Source organism: Nicotiana tabacum, chromosome 17 (genome assembly GCF_000715075.1).
Source record: "Nicotiana tabacum cultivar K326 chromosome 17, ASM71507v2, whole genome shotgun sequence".
NCBI classification, from domain to species: Eukaryota; Viridiplantae; Streptophyta; class Magnoliopsida; order Solanales; family Solanaceae; genus Nicotiana; species Nicotiana tabacum.
In genome coordinates, this window is record NC_134096.1 from 95,484,685 (window position 1) to 95,501,780 (window position 17,096).

Below are 17,096 nucleotides of genomic sequence, written 5' to 3' on the forward strand. Positions count from 1 at the left end.
GAAACGAGCCAGAAGAGCCGCAACACGTCATTCACATGATCGTTGGCGGCGTCTATGCCCCCCACGGACCGATGCTTAATCACGCTAAAACGTCGATTGTGAAGCGATCTCGAACCCAAGATCATGCACCCGCAGGGACTTTATCCTTTAGTGATGAAGATACAGAGGGAATCATCCAACCCCATAACGACGCGCTAGTAATATCCGTACTCATGAATAAAACTAAGATTAAGCGTGTGTTAATTGATCCAGGTAGCTTGGCCAATATCATCAGATCGAGGGTCATAGAACAGCTCGGCCTACAGGATCAGGTCGTACCCGCAACTCTGATTCTAAACAGATTTAATATGGTATATGAAACCACTAAAGGCGAGATCACCCTACCAATAAACGTAGTCGGAACCATCCAGCAAACAAAGTTTCACGTAATCGAAGGTGATATGAGATATAAAGCCCTCTTCGGAAGGCCGTGGATCCACAGCATGAGAGACGTACCCTCGACCCTACACCAGGTCCTCAAATTCCCAACATCGGAAGGTATCAAGGTAGTGTACGGGGAACAACAGGCCGCAAAGGAAATGTTCTCCGTTGAAGAAGCAAAATCAATATCCTCACCTTCACCAATGAAAGGATCAGGTTCAAAGCTGAGCGCCAAATAGCAATCACAGACATTGGCTTCGACCCGACCAGGTAAGCAAAACGTTGAAGAGGACGATAATGATCGATGGATCCCTTGATCCTTCGTAACCCCCGATGATTTCGATGCCACCAAATCAACAATTGAGGAACTGGAGCAAATCATACTGATCGAACACTAGCCCGAACAAAAGGTATACCTAGGAACGGATTTGAGCCCCGAACTCAGGAAGAAACTCATTCAATTTCTTATCAATAACATCGATTGTTATGCCTGGTCCCATCTAGATATAACAGGGATCCCGCCGGACATAACGGCGCACCAGCTAAGCTTGAACCCTATGTTCAGACCGGTGAAGCAAAAAAAGAGGCCCCAGTCCGAGGAAAAGCACGCATTCATAAAGGATGAGGTAACCAAACTTCTCAAGATAGGGTCCATTCGGGAAGTAAAATACCCCGAATGGTTAGCCAATGTGGTTGTTGTGCCTAAAAAAGGAAACAAACTTAGAATGTGTGTGGACTATAAGGATTTGAACAAAGCATGCCCCAAAGATTCCTTTCCACTGCCCAACATCGATCGTATGATCGACGCCACGGCCGGCCACGAGATTCTCACCTTTCTCGACGCCTATTTCGGGTATAATCAAATTTAGATGAATCCGGACGATCGGGAAAAGACTTCATTTGTGACCCGATATGGAACATATTGTTATAACGTAATGCCCTTCGGGCTAAAAAATGCAGAAGCTACTTATCAACGCCTAGTAAACAGAATGTTCGAAGAACAAATAGGTAAAACAATGGAAGTTTATATTGATGACATGTTAGTTAAGTCCCTGCGCGTAGAGGACCATTTGGCCCATTTGCAGGAAATGTTCAAGATTCTGAGGAAATTCAACATGAAGCTCAACCCCGAAAAATATGCTTTCGGGGTCGGTTCGGGCAAGTTCCTCAGCTTCATGGTCTCAAATCGGGGAATTGAGATCAACCCCGACAAAATCAAGGCCATCGAAGACATCACCATCGTGGACAACGTGAAAGCTGTACAAAGGTTAACGGGAAGAATTGCAGCCTTAGGCCGGTTCATTTCAAGATCATCGGATCGAAGTCACAAATTTTTCTTCCTACTCAAAAAAAAGAACGACTTCGCCTGGATGCCAGAATTCCAACAAATGTTACAGGAATTGAAATGATACCTCTAGAGCCCGCCACTGCTTCATACTCCGAAAGCGAACGAGCAGCTCTACCTGTACTTGGCGGTATCGTAAGTCGCCGTAAGCAGCGTCCTAGTTCGAGAAGAGCAAGGTACGAAATTTCCCGTTTATTACGTGAGTCAGACCTTAGGAGAAGCGGAAACTAGGTATCCGCACTTAGAAAAATTGGCACTTGCCCTGGTAAGCGCATCTAGAAAGTTAAGGTCGTATTTCCAATGTCACCCCATAAGCGTATTAACCACCTACCCACTCTGAAATATCTTACATAGGCCCGAACTATCAGGCCGATTGGCTAAATGGGCCATCGAACTCAGTGGATACGATATCGAATATCAATCCCGCACGGCCATCAAGTCTCAAAATTTGGCAGACTTCGTGGCCGACTTCACGCCAACCCTCATACCCGAAGTCGAAAGGGAACTCCTTTTGAAATCAGATATATCGTCCGGGGTATGGATGCTTTTTATGGACGGTGCTTCGAATATAAAGGGGTCCGGGTTAGGCATAGTTTTAAAACCCCCCCCACAGGTAACATTATTAGGCAAGCTATTAAAACTATCAGGTTAACTAATAACGAGGCCGAGTATGAAGCCATGATTGTAGGTCTCGAACTAGTTAGAAACTTGGGAGCAGAAGTCATTGAGGCGCATTGTGACTCTTTGCTGGTGGTGAGTCAAGTAAACAAAACCTTCGAAGTCAGAGAAGGTAGGATGCAAAGGTATTTGGACAAACTGCTTATCACCTTACACCATTTCAAACAATGGACCCTACAGCATGTCCCCCGAGAACGGAATAATAAGGCCGATGCTCTAGCAAATTTGGGATCGTCGGTCGAGGTAGGTGATTTGAGCTCGGGGACTGTCGTCTAACTTTCAAGGTCGGTAATCGAAGAAGGGCACACCGAAATAAATTCTACTAGCTTAACCTGGGATTGGAGAAACAAGTATATTGAGTACTTAAAAAATGGAAAGCTCCCTTCAGACCCTAAAGATTCCAGGGCCCTACAGACTAAAGCTGCTCGATTTACGTTGGCTGCGGACGGAAAACTATATCGAAGAATATTCGATGGACCGATGGCGGTATGTGTGGGTCCGGGAGATACCAATTATATCCTCCGGGAAGTACACGAGGGCACTTGTAGCAATCACTCCGGCGCCGACACATTAGTCCGAAAAGTGATCAGAGCGGGGTATTATTGGATCGATATGGGCAAAGATGCGAAAGAATTTGTTCTTAAATGTGATAAATGTCAGAGGTTTGCGCCAATGATCCATCAAGTCGGGGATCAACTTCACTCGGTCCTATCCCCGTGGCCATTCATGAAATGAGGGATGGACATCGTCGGCCCTCTGTCGTCGACCCCAGGTAAAGCCAAATTTATTTTATTTATGACTGACTATTTTTCTAAGTGGGTTGAAGCGCGGGCGTTCGAGAAAATAAGAGAGAAAGAAGTCATAGAATTTATTTGGGATCATATCATATGGCGATTCGGGATACCTGCCGAAATAGTATACGACAATGGGAAGCAATTCGTTGGCAGCAAAATCACAAAATTCCTTGAAGATCACAAAATAAGAAGGATATTATCAACACCCTACCACCCCAGTGGGAACGGTCAAGCCGAATCAATGAACAAGACTATTCTTCAAAACCTGAAGAAGAGATTGAACGACGCGAAAGGAAAATGGAGAGAAATCCTGCCCGAAGTCCTTTGGGCATACCGAACAACATCAAAATCCAGTACGGGGGCGACCCCATTCTCCTTAGTATATGGTTCCGAAGCATTGATACCAGTCGAAGTCGGTGAACCTAGTCCCAGATTTCGATTCATGACAGAAGAATCAAATAACGAGGCCATGAACACCAGCCTTGAATTATCGGACGAAGGGCGAGAAGCTGCCCTCATCTGACTGGCCGCCCAAAAGCAACGAATCAAAAGGTACTATAACCGAAGAACTAAACTCCGCCATTTCAAGCCCGGGGACTTAGTGTTAAGAAAGGTCACCATCAATACTCGGAATCCAAACGAAGGAAAATTGGGACCAAATTGGGAAGGACCATACCAGGTGCTCGAGAACGTTGGAAAAGGATCATACAGGCTGGACATCATCAACGACAAACAGCTATCAAGCAGTTGGAATGTATCACATCTAAAACGGTACTACTGCTAAGGCACGACCTTTCCATATTCATCTAACTAACCCATGCAGAAGTCCGAACGAGAGCTGAAGAAGATTTTCCAATCAAGAGCACGCATTGCACTCTTTTTCCCTTAGACCGTTTTTCTCCCAAATGGGTTTTTCGGCAAGGTTTTTAATGAGGCAACCATCGATCGTGTTGCACTTTCAACAATATCCGAGGCCGCTTTCCGACAGACCTCGAATACCGGGGGGGCATCAGGGCCCTCAAATACATCGAGTTCAGATACAAGAAAGTCATCTCACAACAATAGGGTTCCAACAGGAAAAATTGTAAGAGCCAAATGGTCAAAATGAACCATGCTCATATAGATTGGCCCAAACATAAACACATGTGCAATGACTTGAGATTTATTGTTCAACCAGAATTAAGATTCACTCGAATATTAAGCTTACGGGCTACTATTATTCCGAGTTCGAGCAAGCACTCACTCAACTATTAAGCCTACGGGCTACTTATATTCCGAGTTCGAAACATTCACTCGAATATTAAGCCTACGGGCTACTGTTATTCCGAGTTCGAGCAAGCACTCACTCGACCATTAAGCCTACGAGCCACATTATCTCGAGTTCGAAACATTCACTCGACCATTAAGCCTACGGGCTACTGTTATTCCGAGTTCGAGCAAGCACTCACTCGACCATTAAGCCTACGAGCCACATTATCTCGAGTTCGAAACATTCACTCGACCATTAAGCCTACGGGCTACTGTTATTCCGAGTTCGAGCAAGCTCTCACTCGACAATTAAACCTACGGGCCATATTATCTCGAGTTCAAAACATTCACTCGAATATTAAGCCTACGGGCTACTGTTATTCCGAGTTCTAGCAAGCTCTCACTCGACCATTAAGCCTACGGGCTACTTTCATTCCAAGTTCGAAATAATCACTCGAATATTAAGCCTACGGGCCACATGATCTCAAGTTCGAAACATTCACTCGATTATTAAGCCTACGGGCTACTGTTATTCCGAGTTCGAGCAAGCACTCACTCGACCATTACGCCTACGGACTACAATATTTTAAGTTCAAAACATTCACTCGACGGCTAATAAGCTACTATTTTTACATTAACTCAACTATTACATTACGCCTATGGATTATGTTCCTTCAAAGTTTGAATCATCGACTCAACAAGCAAACCCAAGGGCTACAAATCTGATCGATCAGAGAAACTACAAGGTCAACATTCGATTAAAAGTCTTCACAAAACAAAAACAAGTCGACCTGATTACACATGTATATACAAAATTTGCCTACGAGATTAATGTACAAACATCAAGAATTAGAAACTAAGCTTCCTGGTCGAGCTCTTCCCTGTCCTCGGATCCGCTTTGCTACCATCATCATCATCATCGTCAGAAGCCAAGGCTTCAGCTTCCGCTTTGAGCTCTTTTGCCTTTTTTACCTCTTCGGCAAGGTCGAAACCTCGAGCATGTATCTCCTCGAGGGTCTCTCTCCGAGACCTACACTTAGAAAGTTCGGCAACCCAATGAGCTCAAGTATCGGCGGTCTTCGCCGCTTCCCGGGCCTCCATCTGAGCAGCCTCAGCATCAGCCCGATATACAACAATGGACTTATCCGCCAAGACTTTCGACGACTCAACCTCCGCCTTAGCCTCAGCAAGTCATGTTTTAAGCTCCTCGATCTTCTTAGCTTGAACCGACCCCTTTTGCTTGACACTTCGAAGTTGAACGTCGGCCGATAATAATTTTGTTAAGATGGTTTCTTTTTCCGCTGCCAGGCGGTCGAGGGTCTCCTTCCACCGATTGCATTCAGCTCGAATTTGATCGACTTCTTCTCGAAGTAACCCGATCTTTTCGATCTTTTGCTGCAACTGAGACAACGAAGGGTTAACTTCCACGGTTGAGTCAGACCCATACTTTAACAGAACGAGGCTCACCTGCTTATCAAGCTCGACCCCTTCTTCACGGACCTTAGCCAAATCCGCTTGGAGGTCCTTTATAGCCTCGTCCTTTTGGCTGCAAAGAAGCCGCAGGGCATCTCTCTCACCTGAGACCTTCCGGAGCTCGGCCTCACAATGGCTAAAATCGACTCGAAACCTACCAATGGCCTGCACAGTAAGAAACATGAAGTCAAGTATGGAAAAGAACAAATAAACGAAGTATGGAAGAATCATTACTCGAGTAATGAAATGCTGAGCCTCCTCCAATAAAAGAGAAGCGTCACCGATATCGGAACCGTTGTCGACTCCAGTAAAACAATCCCCAAAAGGATCCTTTGCACTAGAGCCTGCGCCGATATCAGGAGTCTTCAATTCTCGAGCTTCCTTCAGCGCCTCCTCAGAAAAAGATGGAAGAGAAGGCGAATCACCCATTGTCATAGCCCCAAGAAAATCGCTCGGAGTACTCCGATCGAGATTCTGGTCTTCGGGAACAACCCCGACAGGTACAGCCGCCATCGGCCCGGGAGCTCTGGCAACCTCGATGGCCTCCGTAGACCGAACTACCAAAGACGAGGAGCTATTTTCTTCTTCTTCTTCTTCTTCTTCTCTCATTCGTTGGACCGAGTCAATCAAAAGGGCAATTGTTTTTCTCTTCACCCTGCGAGTTTTGGGCTTGGGGTCCTCTAACCGAGAGGAAGCTTTTCGCTTCTTATCTTCCCCCTATTTAGGGACCAGGGACTTGTTTCTTTCCTCGCCGCTCGAAGGCCTCAAAACGGCATCCCTGGTTACACCTGCACAAGAGGAAATCGGTAACGAATAGAACGAAAAGAATACTTCGAAGGAAACAAGAAGCAAACCTCACCATAGTTCTTGGCCTCCCATCTGCCTTTTGCCAAATCACGTCAAGCGCGCTCGGCGTAAGAGGAGGTCGAGGCCAACTTCCGAACCCAGTCCTCGAGGTCATGCACCGCTTGTGGTATCCAAGGGGCAGTAGAACATCAGGGAAGGACATCAAAAAAAATCAAAAAAGCACCTGAAAAGTGAACAAAAATCACTTACGGTCGAAATTCCATTCCTCAGGGAACGACATCTTCTCCTCCGAAATGATATCACGGGTCCTCACTCGGATATAACGACCCATCCAACCTCGATCCTTGTTTTCATCGATGCTCGACATCAATGCCTTCGATGCCCGACGATGAAGTCTGATTAGTCCTCGAAAGATCTGAGGCCGATACAGTCGGATGAGGTGGTTCAGAGAAAAATCCAACCCTCCGGCTTTGGTAGAGAAGAAGTGCAATAAGATCACTATACGCTATAAAGAGGGATGGATTTAGCCAAGGGTGACTTGATACCTTTTGCAGAAATCAATAATCACCGGGTCGACGGGTCCCAGTGTGAAGGAATAAGTATAAACACTTAAAACCCCCTCCACGTAAGTGGTAACATCCTCGTCGGAAGACGGAATTTGCAGCACGACCTCGGAGCCCCAGTTGCAGTCTTTTCGGACGGCCTCGAGGTGGTCCTCCGTTATAGAGCATGTATACATCGATACGTGTTCACATCGACCCGAAACGGAAGAAGGGTTCTCAACCTTAAAATCGGTTTTCAAAATGCACGGGCCAGGAACATAGTCATGAACTGACGGCTCCACCGGCGCCTTATCATCAGACAGCCGTGAGGAAGAGGTTTTTTCCTTCTGAGGTACAATTTTGGAAGTTTTCGCCATTGGTTTGAAAGGAAAGAGTGCAAGGGAAGAAATAGACATCACCAAAATTCTGGTATGAACGGCCCCGTAGCAGCAAAGTAGAGAGGATAAATAGGAAAGTTTGGAGGAAGAGAAGGCGCAAAAATGGTAAAAGTTGTGTAGAAAGATTATTTATAGACTAAGGCATGACGGTTCGGTATCAGCAATGGCCGACCACTGTCTGACACACATTAAATGCCTTGGAAAAACCGAGCTGATGGGACAGCCATTACATACGTCGAGATCGGGTTCGATAGAAACGTCGGCATAAATTTGATCGAGCCGCAGGGAAATCATATCGTTCCTCGCCACATCCTTTACGAGGAACGAGGGGACTATCTGTGTACGGTCAAAACCGATTCTCAGTCATAAAGACCGGTTGAGACAATAACGTTTCAATTGAAGAGTATCCGCATGGCGAGCTCGGACAAATTCCGAAGTAGAGACGTCGAGCTTCGAGCCATAAGACCAATCAACCGCAAAACTCGATATCATTATCGAACCCGCGTCTGGATCGGACTACGGGGTAACGACGATCGACACAGGCCCCGAATATCGATGCTCCAAGGTAGAACCGAGCTCGAACTAAGACTGGGAATTCGATCTAGCACTAAGCTCGAGTCAGTGCCAAGCTCGCAAGACAAGAGCCGTTACAACCGCACCAAGGGAGAGAATCTTGGCGAGAATCAAGGGAGAGACAAACCATCATGGGTTCTCCACTATATGTATTATTTTATGTTGTTACAAATAAAGTAGTGACCCTCTATTATAAAATGGGAGATAGACTGCAATAGGGGGGAAGGGGGGAGATTAAGATTTCATTGTGCTGGTTTTTCTAATATTCTTCAGTCTTCCCTTCCATTATTTTCTATTTTCACAGCAAAAATACCTGTATTGTCATTTTATATCAAAGAAATTTGCATACCCTTAGAACCATATCTAAATTTAACGTTATCCGATTTTTCGGGTAAACAACTATCATCATCAAATTACATATATTACGAAATTACAATTTTTAATACATGATAAACCACATATCGTATTAAACAGCAAGATGTATAACATAATTTTGACAAAATAAAAAACTTACCTCTTGTTGGCTGGTACATATCTTCTCAATGTTAGGATGAATTTATGCAACGATATGGAACTCATCTCTTTCACTTCCTTTCATGTTACTGAATCTCTTGGTAGTGTCTTACCAACAGATATTACTCTGAAGGCATGCCGAGAAACCGGTTCTATGGTGGGCTGGTGAACAAAAAATGAAATTGAAATTAAATCTCACATGATGGTGCACTCTTCAAGCCTTTCATCTTGAGCCCATAACATGGGGTCTCAATGTAAAACTAGATTCCAGTCCCTGCAAACATATTTAGAGGCTTCCTAATCAAAATGAAAACAAACGTTGACAGTATAAAAGTAGTAATAAGCGATAATAGAAGAACAAAATACGTGAATAAGTGAAGTGGTTTGAATGAGAAATTTTCCGTTGGAGGTATAACTACAGAATGTGGAACTTTGTGAAGGAGCATATCTCTTCGTAACAATAAGTAATCGTCTTGTTTAAGCCCGTTTGCTAAGCTTTATTTTTTAATTTGGGTACTTAATTTAAATAGGTTAATAATTAAAAGGGATATTTTGGTAATTTAACTTTTAACTTAATGCCTTCTCATTTTTAGCTCCCAATTAGATATTCATATTAAGACTTGTGGCCCAATAGAAAATTGCTTACTACAGATAGACTAATACAATGGGGAATGGAGGTTCCATTGGCTTGTCCACTCTGTAAAATTGGGAACGAGTATTTCACACTTGTTCTTTCAATGTGATATGTTACTGGAAATGAAAGTATTTCACACTTGTTCTTCAATGTGATATATTTTTCTATATTTGAAAAAAGGTCTTAGCTTGGCAAGGAATAAGCACAATGGTAATGGATTGGCAAGAGAAACTAAAGTGGGTTGAAGAGGAAGAAGAGTTGTGGCAGAGATATGCAGAATGACACTTGCAGCGAGTGTGTACTACATTTGGAGAGAAAGAAACCAAAGGGTATTCCAATGTACACGGTCAAATTCGGAGCATATTATAAAACAAATTATCCAAGAGGTATATTGCAGAGGAACAATGTAGGCAAGATTACCTAGGAAATTTGATGAATTTAATTTCTATCCTTTAACTTTTGTGGTTATAGTAGTTAGATGCGATGTAGCTATGAGATGATATGGTTGGCTTAGGTAGATCCTGATGTTGGGCATCATGCCCAACTATCAGTTTCGATTAGTAATAAAAATTTATTTACCAAAAATATAATGATTTTAAAGTTAGACAGGCAATTATATTCTTTCCTAATTATAGTATTAATCAATTTTTCTTATTCGATTGTTGTAACGACAACAATTAAAAAAACAACAGTAGTAGATTCGTTATTACGCACCACTAGCTAGCGATGGCCAATCAAGCTCTTTGACAAATAGAAAATTTTAACTCCTATAACAAAGATATACATCATATTTATTATAAACCAAAATTATTTTAAAATATTATTTTCTATAGGTACCTTTTATATTTTATAGCAAAATAAGTATTTTATGGTATATATTACCATTGATTCATGAAATAAGGCACGCAATACGTTATTTATACTTTTCCTCTCTCTTAGACAGATGGACATACCTATTTTTAAGGGATTGTCGTTACTGTATTCATGAATATATGATGCGAATATATGTGAATACATGCGCGTACAACTGTATTCATGAATACATCAGCATGAATACATGTGAATACATGCGCGTACAGCTGGACTGCCCTGATTTTAGGCGCTTTTTGCTTCTGTATTCTTGAATACATGGCGCGAATACATGCACGTACAACTGGACTGCCATGATTTTAGGCGCTTTTTGCTGCTGTATTCATGAATACATGACGCGAATACATGTGCATACAATTGGACTGCCTTGATTTTAGGTGTTTTTTACTGCTGTATTCATGAATACAACAGTATAAATACATGTGAATATATGTGCGTACAACTGAACTGCCATGATTTTAGATGCCTTTTACTGTTGTATTCATGAATACATGACGCGAATACATGCGCGTACAATTGGACTGCCCTGATTTTAGGCACTTTTTACTATTGTATACATATAAATACACTATCATAATAATTAAATAATAATTATAAAAAATAATTATATATATAATAATTATAGAAAGTTAATAATTCAGTAAACAATATTGATTTATAGAAATTTCTCTTGCGGTAACGAAACAAGAGTTCAAGATAGATTGATTTCCAACTACAAAACAAAAATTCCAAATCATAAATCAAGCCTTCCAGATTACTCAAAGAAGCTCACACGTCACAAGTCATAAAATGATTCCCCTCTGTCACGGGTTGGAGACCGTGAACCGTAGACACTTCAAACACGTACGCAAAACCAAACCAAAATAAAAAATCAAAATGTATTTAACTTAAAGCACATTTGTTTAATTTTTTTCTTTTATTAGTGTAGTTTCATCTAGTATAACAGATTATCAATCTTGATTTTCAGATAATTAATTAAATTTATTATGAATAAATATCGTGCTATCCCCTCCAACTTAAGGGATCTACAATCAAGTGGTGTGATGAAATAGATAAAATTATTTTATTTTTAATTGGAGATTTTAATTTTTACGGGATTAACTGGCTAGTGAGTTTCCAATATGGTATTAGTATGATAAAAAGAAGAGTCATCCCTAACCACAGTGCTCAAATCTCAAAATAGACAATACAAACATACTTCCCCTGCACTTGCCGGCCTTCCTATATTGGCACCAGCTAAGTACACCTTCCATTTTTCATCTTCCCACCTAATTACACTCCACCGCTGTTCCACCCTCTTTAGCAAAAATCCAAAAATCCATATTATAACACTCCCACAAAAAGATTACACCTGCAGAGATTCACTTAATCTTGTAAATTTTCCCTTCAGATTACACAACTCACTTCAGATTGTTCAGATGTCTCTAAAATCTACACCATTTTTAGACTTTCATTTACAGCAATGACAACAGCTTCAATATTCCTCCATCGCTTCACCTCATTTTAGTCAGATCACCTAAAATTTGAAATGAAGAAGCTGAAAACCTATTATCTTCACCTTAGACACCCAACAACAATGGAGCGGAAGTGGATCTTTCCACTAGCCATAGGCTCCATTGTTTCCCTTTTCCTCTTATTCCTCACAACCCTAACTTCACCGGACGGCACTCCTTTATTACCCCTTTATCGCTACTACTCTTCCTATTCAGCCGCCGCCAACGTCTTCGTCGAATCAAAGCTTAAACCTTTACCCATCTCCGCCGTTCCTCCGCCGCCGCGATTTGCTTACCTCATCTCCGGCTCCGCCGGCGACGGCAACATGACGAAGCGAACCCTTCAAGCTCTGTACCACCCGAATAACCAGTACGTTGTGCATCTCGATGTTGAGTCATCACCCGAAGAGCGACTCGATCTGCGTAATTATGTGACTAATCACCCGATTTTTAATAAATTCAAGAATGTAAGGATGATTACTAAAGCTAATCTGGTCACTTACCGGGGCCCCACTATGGTTGCGAATACCCTTCACGCTGCTGCCATTTTGCTCAAGGAAGGTGGTGAATGGGATTGGTTCATTAACCTCAGTGCTTCTGATTACCCACTTGTTACTCAAGATGGTAAAAAAAGCCTGTCTTTTTTATTTTTGTGAATTAGTACCTTAATTCTGATTAAATGGGGTTTAATGAGGACGTTGAATTGATTTTTTTTGGTTGATTAGATCTGCTTCATACATTTTCGTATTTGCCCCGGGATCTTAACTTCATTGATCACACAAGTAAAATTGGCTGGAAGGAGTAAGTTATTATCCTAACTGGTTGTTGTTGTTGTTGATTCTAATTTTGGGTTTGAGAATTAAGGATTAGTTATTTAGGTTTAATTTGATTTTTATTTCTGAAGGTTTCAAAGGGCAAAGCCAATTATTATTGATCCGGGATTGTACATGACTAAAAAGGCAGATGTTTTCTGGATTACACAGAGAAGAAGTGTGCCAACAGCTTTTAAGCTTTTTACTGGTGAGATTTGGCATCATTTTATGCTTGAGCTCAAAGATTTGAACTTTTTCTTTTAGCACATGTTAAACTTTATGTGTGATGGTGAGTTAATCATTATTCAGTCCATCTCTGCAAGCGTGGATCTTTTGTACAAGTTTTACAAGGAACATGCTAGATTGAACGGGTTTAGTATAGTGAAAAGATCAGTGCAAACAATGGCATTAGTTGTTTTGAATTGATCAGTATTTTGCTTTGTTACATAAAAAGGTTAAAAATGTGAAGAACAAAAGCAGATACTTCGTCTACTCCCATGTATCTCCATTGCCTATCTTATAACTAGCCCAGGGCTTGATTCTGGTGGCATACACCTTGGAACTCGGATTATAACTTGCAGTTGCAATTGTTAAATCACATATTGGGGAAGACCTGGGAAACAGAATTCTCTTTTGTATTGAATGGTTAAGATGCGCAAGGGATTTTGTAATTCGTGGTCAATAAATTGTTTCTTGTAAGGGCGTGCCTAATGCACTTTAACTTTGATTTCTCTCTTTGCCCGAGATGCTGAGGAACTAATTGAGTCTGCTTTACTAGTTTATTTGAAAAGAAAATTATGCTATGCTTTATTACAATGTAGTGTGGTTAAACGAACAGTGATGGTTAAACGAACAGTGAGAGCTCATAAGTCATAAGTACAGTACAGACTGAGGAGTTTGGGTAGTTTAAGAGGATGTCTCAAATATATTAAGTAAATTTCAAGGATAGAGAAACTAGAATTAAGAGGAGAACGTTTTTCTGCGATCATCTTTGCCCCAAAAGTTTTGCTCCAGCATAGTGGAAATATGTTTTGTAGGATTATGCATGTTACTAGTGAAGATTGACAACTTATGAACACATGGTAATAGCTGGAAAGTTTAGTATATGGAAGTATTGGCTATCACTTAGCCTGCATGTGATTGATTGGCAAGCTCCTTGCCTTTTTCGCCTGGAAAAGGGTTACTCTCAAAGCAAATGAAAGCGGTTGATTTGATGCCCTCAGAAAGAGCCAACGTAGCCCCTTGTATTAACAGCCTTTGAGATATTTGAATTCTGTGTGACAGTTGACACTGATAAAAAGGAATCCACAACAGCCACATTGGAGGGTTTAAGTATCTTGTTACGAACAGTAATGAATTATGATACTGTGTGAAGGAAGTGGAGTTTGACCTTAACAGCAACTTCACTTGTCTCATTGAGTGGATAGTAAGGGTTTCCAACATCAGTATGGATTCAGGATTTATTAACTACGTTGTCGAGAGAATTACTTGCCTGAAGATGGTAAGAGTTTCCAAAATCAGTGTAGATTCAGGATATCTTGACTACATTATAGAATTGCCTGAGTTTATAGGTCTCTTTGACAAAACTCTTACGAGTAGTGGGTTTGTTTTCAGACACATCATATCAACAGTATTTCCACCCTTCTCTTACATTCATATGGATGAAATGAGGGAAAGATTGATCGTCATTCTGCCTCTATCATTTTGTTTGCTAATAGGAATCAAGTTCAATTTCCTACAGCTTTGATGGACTGTTTCAATCAAATTCTATTCACTGCTACAAATGTTTTTGCTGACAGAGACTCTCTATGATCATTTTTACGCTGTTGAAAAATGCCAACTTTGACAACTGTGGGGCCTGATGCATTTTATATTTTTTGTTAAGGATCATGAGATTTCTAAATAAAACTTTTATGTTTCATCCTTTATTGCCAATATAAACCCTGTAGCAGCTTAAATTTCAGTTTGGAATGACTTTCTGAAAACTTTGGGGAATCCTGAGGAAAAGTATCCTTTTCTAGCTTTCTGTTAATAAATTAATTTTTTTGGGGGGGGCGGGGGGGGGAGGGGGGAGCAGCATTTTAATATGGGAACCGTTGTTTCATTTATTCCATTTCCAGCTTAAATGATTTGTCAAGAAAAGCTTAAATGAATTTGTTTTGACTTGTATTTAGAAAACAGCAAATTTATGTTGCTGTTTGAACTTCCGCATACTAGACAATAAAACAATGCCCCTGCTCTCTTTACAGGGTCTGCCTGGATGGTCCTTTCTCGCCCTTTCATTGACTTCTGCATATGGGGATGGGACAACTTGCCCCGGACTGTTCTTATGTACTATGCAAATTTCATCTCTTCTCCGGAAGGCTATTTCCATACTGTCGTCTGTAATGCTCAGGAGTTCCGCAACACTACAGTAAACAGTGATCTTCACTTTATATCATGGGATAACCCTCCAAAGCAACACCCACATTACCTTACACTTGATGACATGCAAAGGATGGTTGACAGTAATGCTCCTTTTGCAAGAAAGTTCCCTAGGGAAGATCCGGTGCTTGACAAAATTGATTCTGAACTCCTATTTAGAGGTAAAGGCATGCTTGTTCCAGGTGGGTGGTGCATTGGAAGTCGGAAGAATGGGACAGATCCTTGCTCTGTCACAGGTAATATCGCCGTCCTCAGACCTACTGCAGGGGCAAAGAGGTTGGAGAAGTTGATAGGATCTCTCTTATCGAATGAGAATTTCCGGTCCAACCAGTGCATATAGCAAACATGCCTTAGAAAGTTGTTTTCTTAATTATAGTCTTCAGAGGAAAACAAGGAATGCCATGATCTGATTGTTTTCTTCTGCAAGAGACTGATCTGAATGTATCCAATCTGCAGTAATGCTTGTATTCTGCAGAGAAAAATGGAAAAAAGAAAAAATATACAGTAATGCTCCAGTAATGCAAGGGCACGTGTATCTGGTCTTTGTTGCTACATGCCTTAGAAAGAGCATGTAATCCCCTCATTCTGAATTTTGTTACTTAAATAGGATGGAGCATTTTGACGACGTGAGACCTTTGGGGAAGAGAAGTGTATCAGGTTTGTTTCCGCTTCAATTGTGAAACTACCGTGTAGTTATATCTTCTTTCTATTATAGGCTTGTAGAACAAGATTAATTGGAGTCTCATCTATAAGTTTTGCTCATCATTTAATCTGGAATTTCCCCCCTTCTATTTTGAGTTTCATTTGCTGTTTTATCTTCATTGCTGACAAAAGCTTTTCCTATTCTTGTTATTGCATCATAAAGATATGCGAAACTGTTGTAGCTTCAACTGTTGTAGCTTCCCCAATGTATGGAAATAGAGTATGGAAATTGAGTTCAGCGGCGGAGCCAGGGATTTTATTAAGGGGAATCAAAATATAAAAAACAAGCTCACCAAGAAGTCAAAGGGTGTCATTATATAGTATATATACATATTTTAAAAAAAATTACCGAGCTAAACAGTGTAATTTTCCAACGAAGGAGTGTTGACACCATTTGGCTGCATGTGGCTCTGCCACTGGTTGAGTTAGGGCCCCAATGTCTATTTTTAACATTATGTTTATGGCTTGTATATCGTGGAGAACCGTAATGAAGGCAATATGTTTTTCCCATAGCCGGATTCCATATAGTTTGTTTTTTAATAATTGTAGTGAGGACAATTTCTGGTTTCCCTATAATCAGTATCCAGATAGTTTTATTTATTTATTTTATTTTTTAAGGCAACCATATTAACCAACCGGTTGGTAAAATAACCAAATTATTAAATAGTTGGGTGGAGCTACAATAACAAGATTATTGAAATATTGAAATAACTACAGTAGGTGAGTTGTCTACCGACGATATGAATATTTAATATATCTTTATGGCTCGTTTGGTACGAGGGATAAGGAATAATTAATTCGGTGACAAAATTAAAATGAGTTTATCCCATGTTTGGTTGGTAGAAAAATATAGTATAATTAATCTCGGGATTAGTTATCCCGGGATTATTTTTTTATTCCTATGGAAGGGTGAAATAACTAATTACGGAATAATTAATTCTGTGATAACTTCTTTCCAACCAAACGACCCCCAAATGTCTGTGTCAGACCTCTCTTATTAACCACTCCTATTTTGTAATGGGAAAATCAACGTCTAATGGGCAAATTAACGACCATACCTAAAGAAACGAAGCACTTGACTAATAGTCTTGCATGTAGCAAGTCTAGAAGCTTAAAATAAAGAGAAAACTATCCTCTATAGCCCCTTAAAATTTTAATAGCTCATATTTTTTTAGGGGTGAACATAATACCGACCGAACCGAAAAAACCGATCGAATCGAAAATTTCGGTTTATTCGGTTTCGATTTTTCGGTTTATTCGGTCGGTTTGCGGTTTATTATTTTAAAAATTTCGGTGTTCGGTTCGGTGGTCGGTTTTTATGATTCGGTTTTCGGTTAAATCGAAGAACCGATAAAGAAACCAAGTGTTAA

At 40.9% G+C, this 17,096-nt stretch overlaps 1 protein-coding gene across 1 annotated transcript; it reads left to right on the top strand.

The window, feature by feature from the left end:
- The first annotated feature begins 11,450 nt into the window (after positions 1–11,450).
- On the top strand, positions 11,451–15,801 carry LOC107805117 (beta-glucuronosyltransferase GlcAT14B). Its single transcript, XM_016629107.2, has 4 exons — positions 11,451–12,412; positions 12,514–12,589; positions 12,693–12,808; positions 14,850–15,801. The coding sequence occupies exons 1-4, from the start codon at positions 11,824–11,826 to the stop codon at positions 15,362–15,364; spliced, it is 1,296 nt and encodes a 431-aa protein (XP_016484593.1). The 5' UTR covers positions 11,451–11,823; the 3' UTR covers positions 15,365–15,801.
- The last annotated feature ends 1,295 nt before the right edge of the window (positions 15,802–17,096 follow it).

Bases quoted from the DNA above. Each gene is read 5' to 3' on its own strand.
- LOC107805117 (XM_016629107.2), top strand. From the start codon at position 11,824: ATGAAGAAGCTGAAAACCTATTATCTTCACCTTAGACACCCAACAACA. The intron at 12,413-12,513 runs GTAAAAAAAGCC...TTGGTTGATTAG, and splicing joins CCCACTTGTTACTCAAGATG to ATCTGCTTCATACATTTTCG. The intron at 12,809-14,849 runs GTGAGATTTGGC...CTCTCTTTACAG, and splicing joins AGCTTTTAAGCTTTTTACTG to GGTCTGCCTGGATGGTCCTT.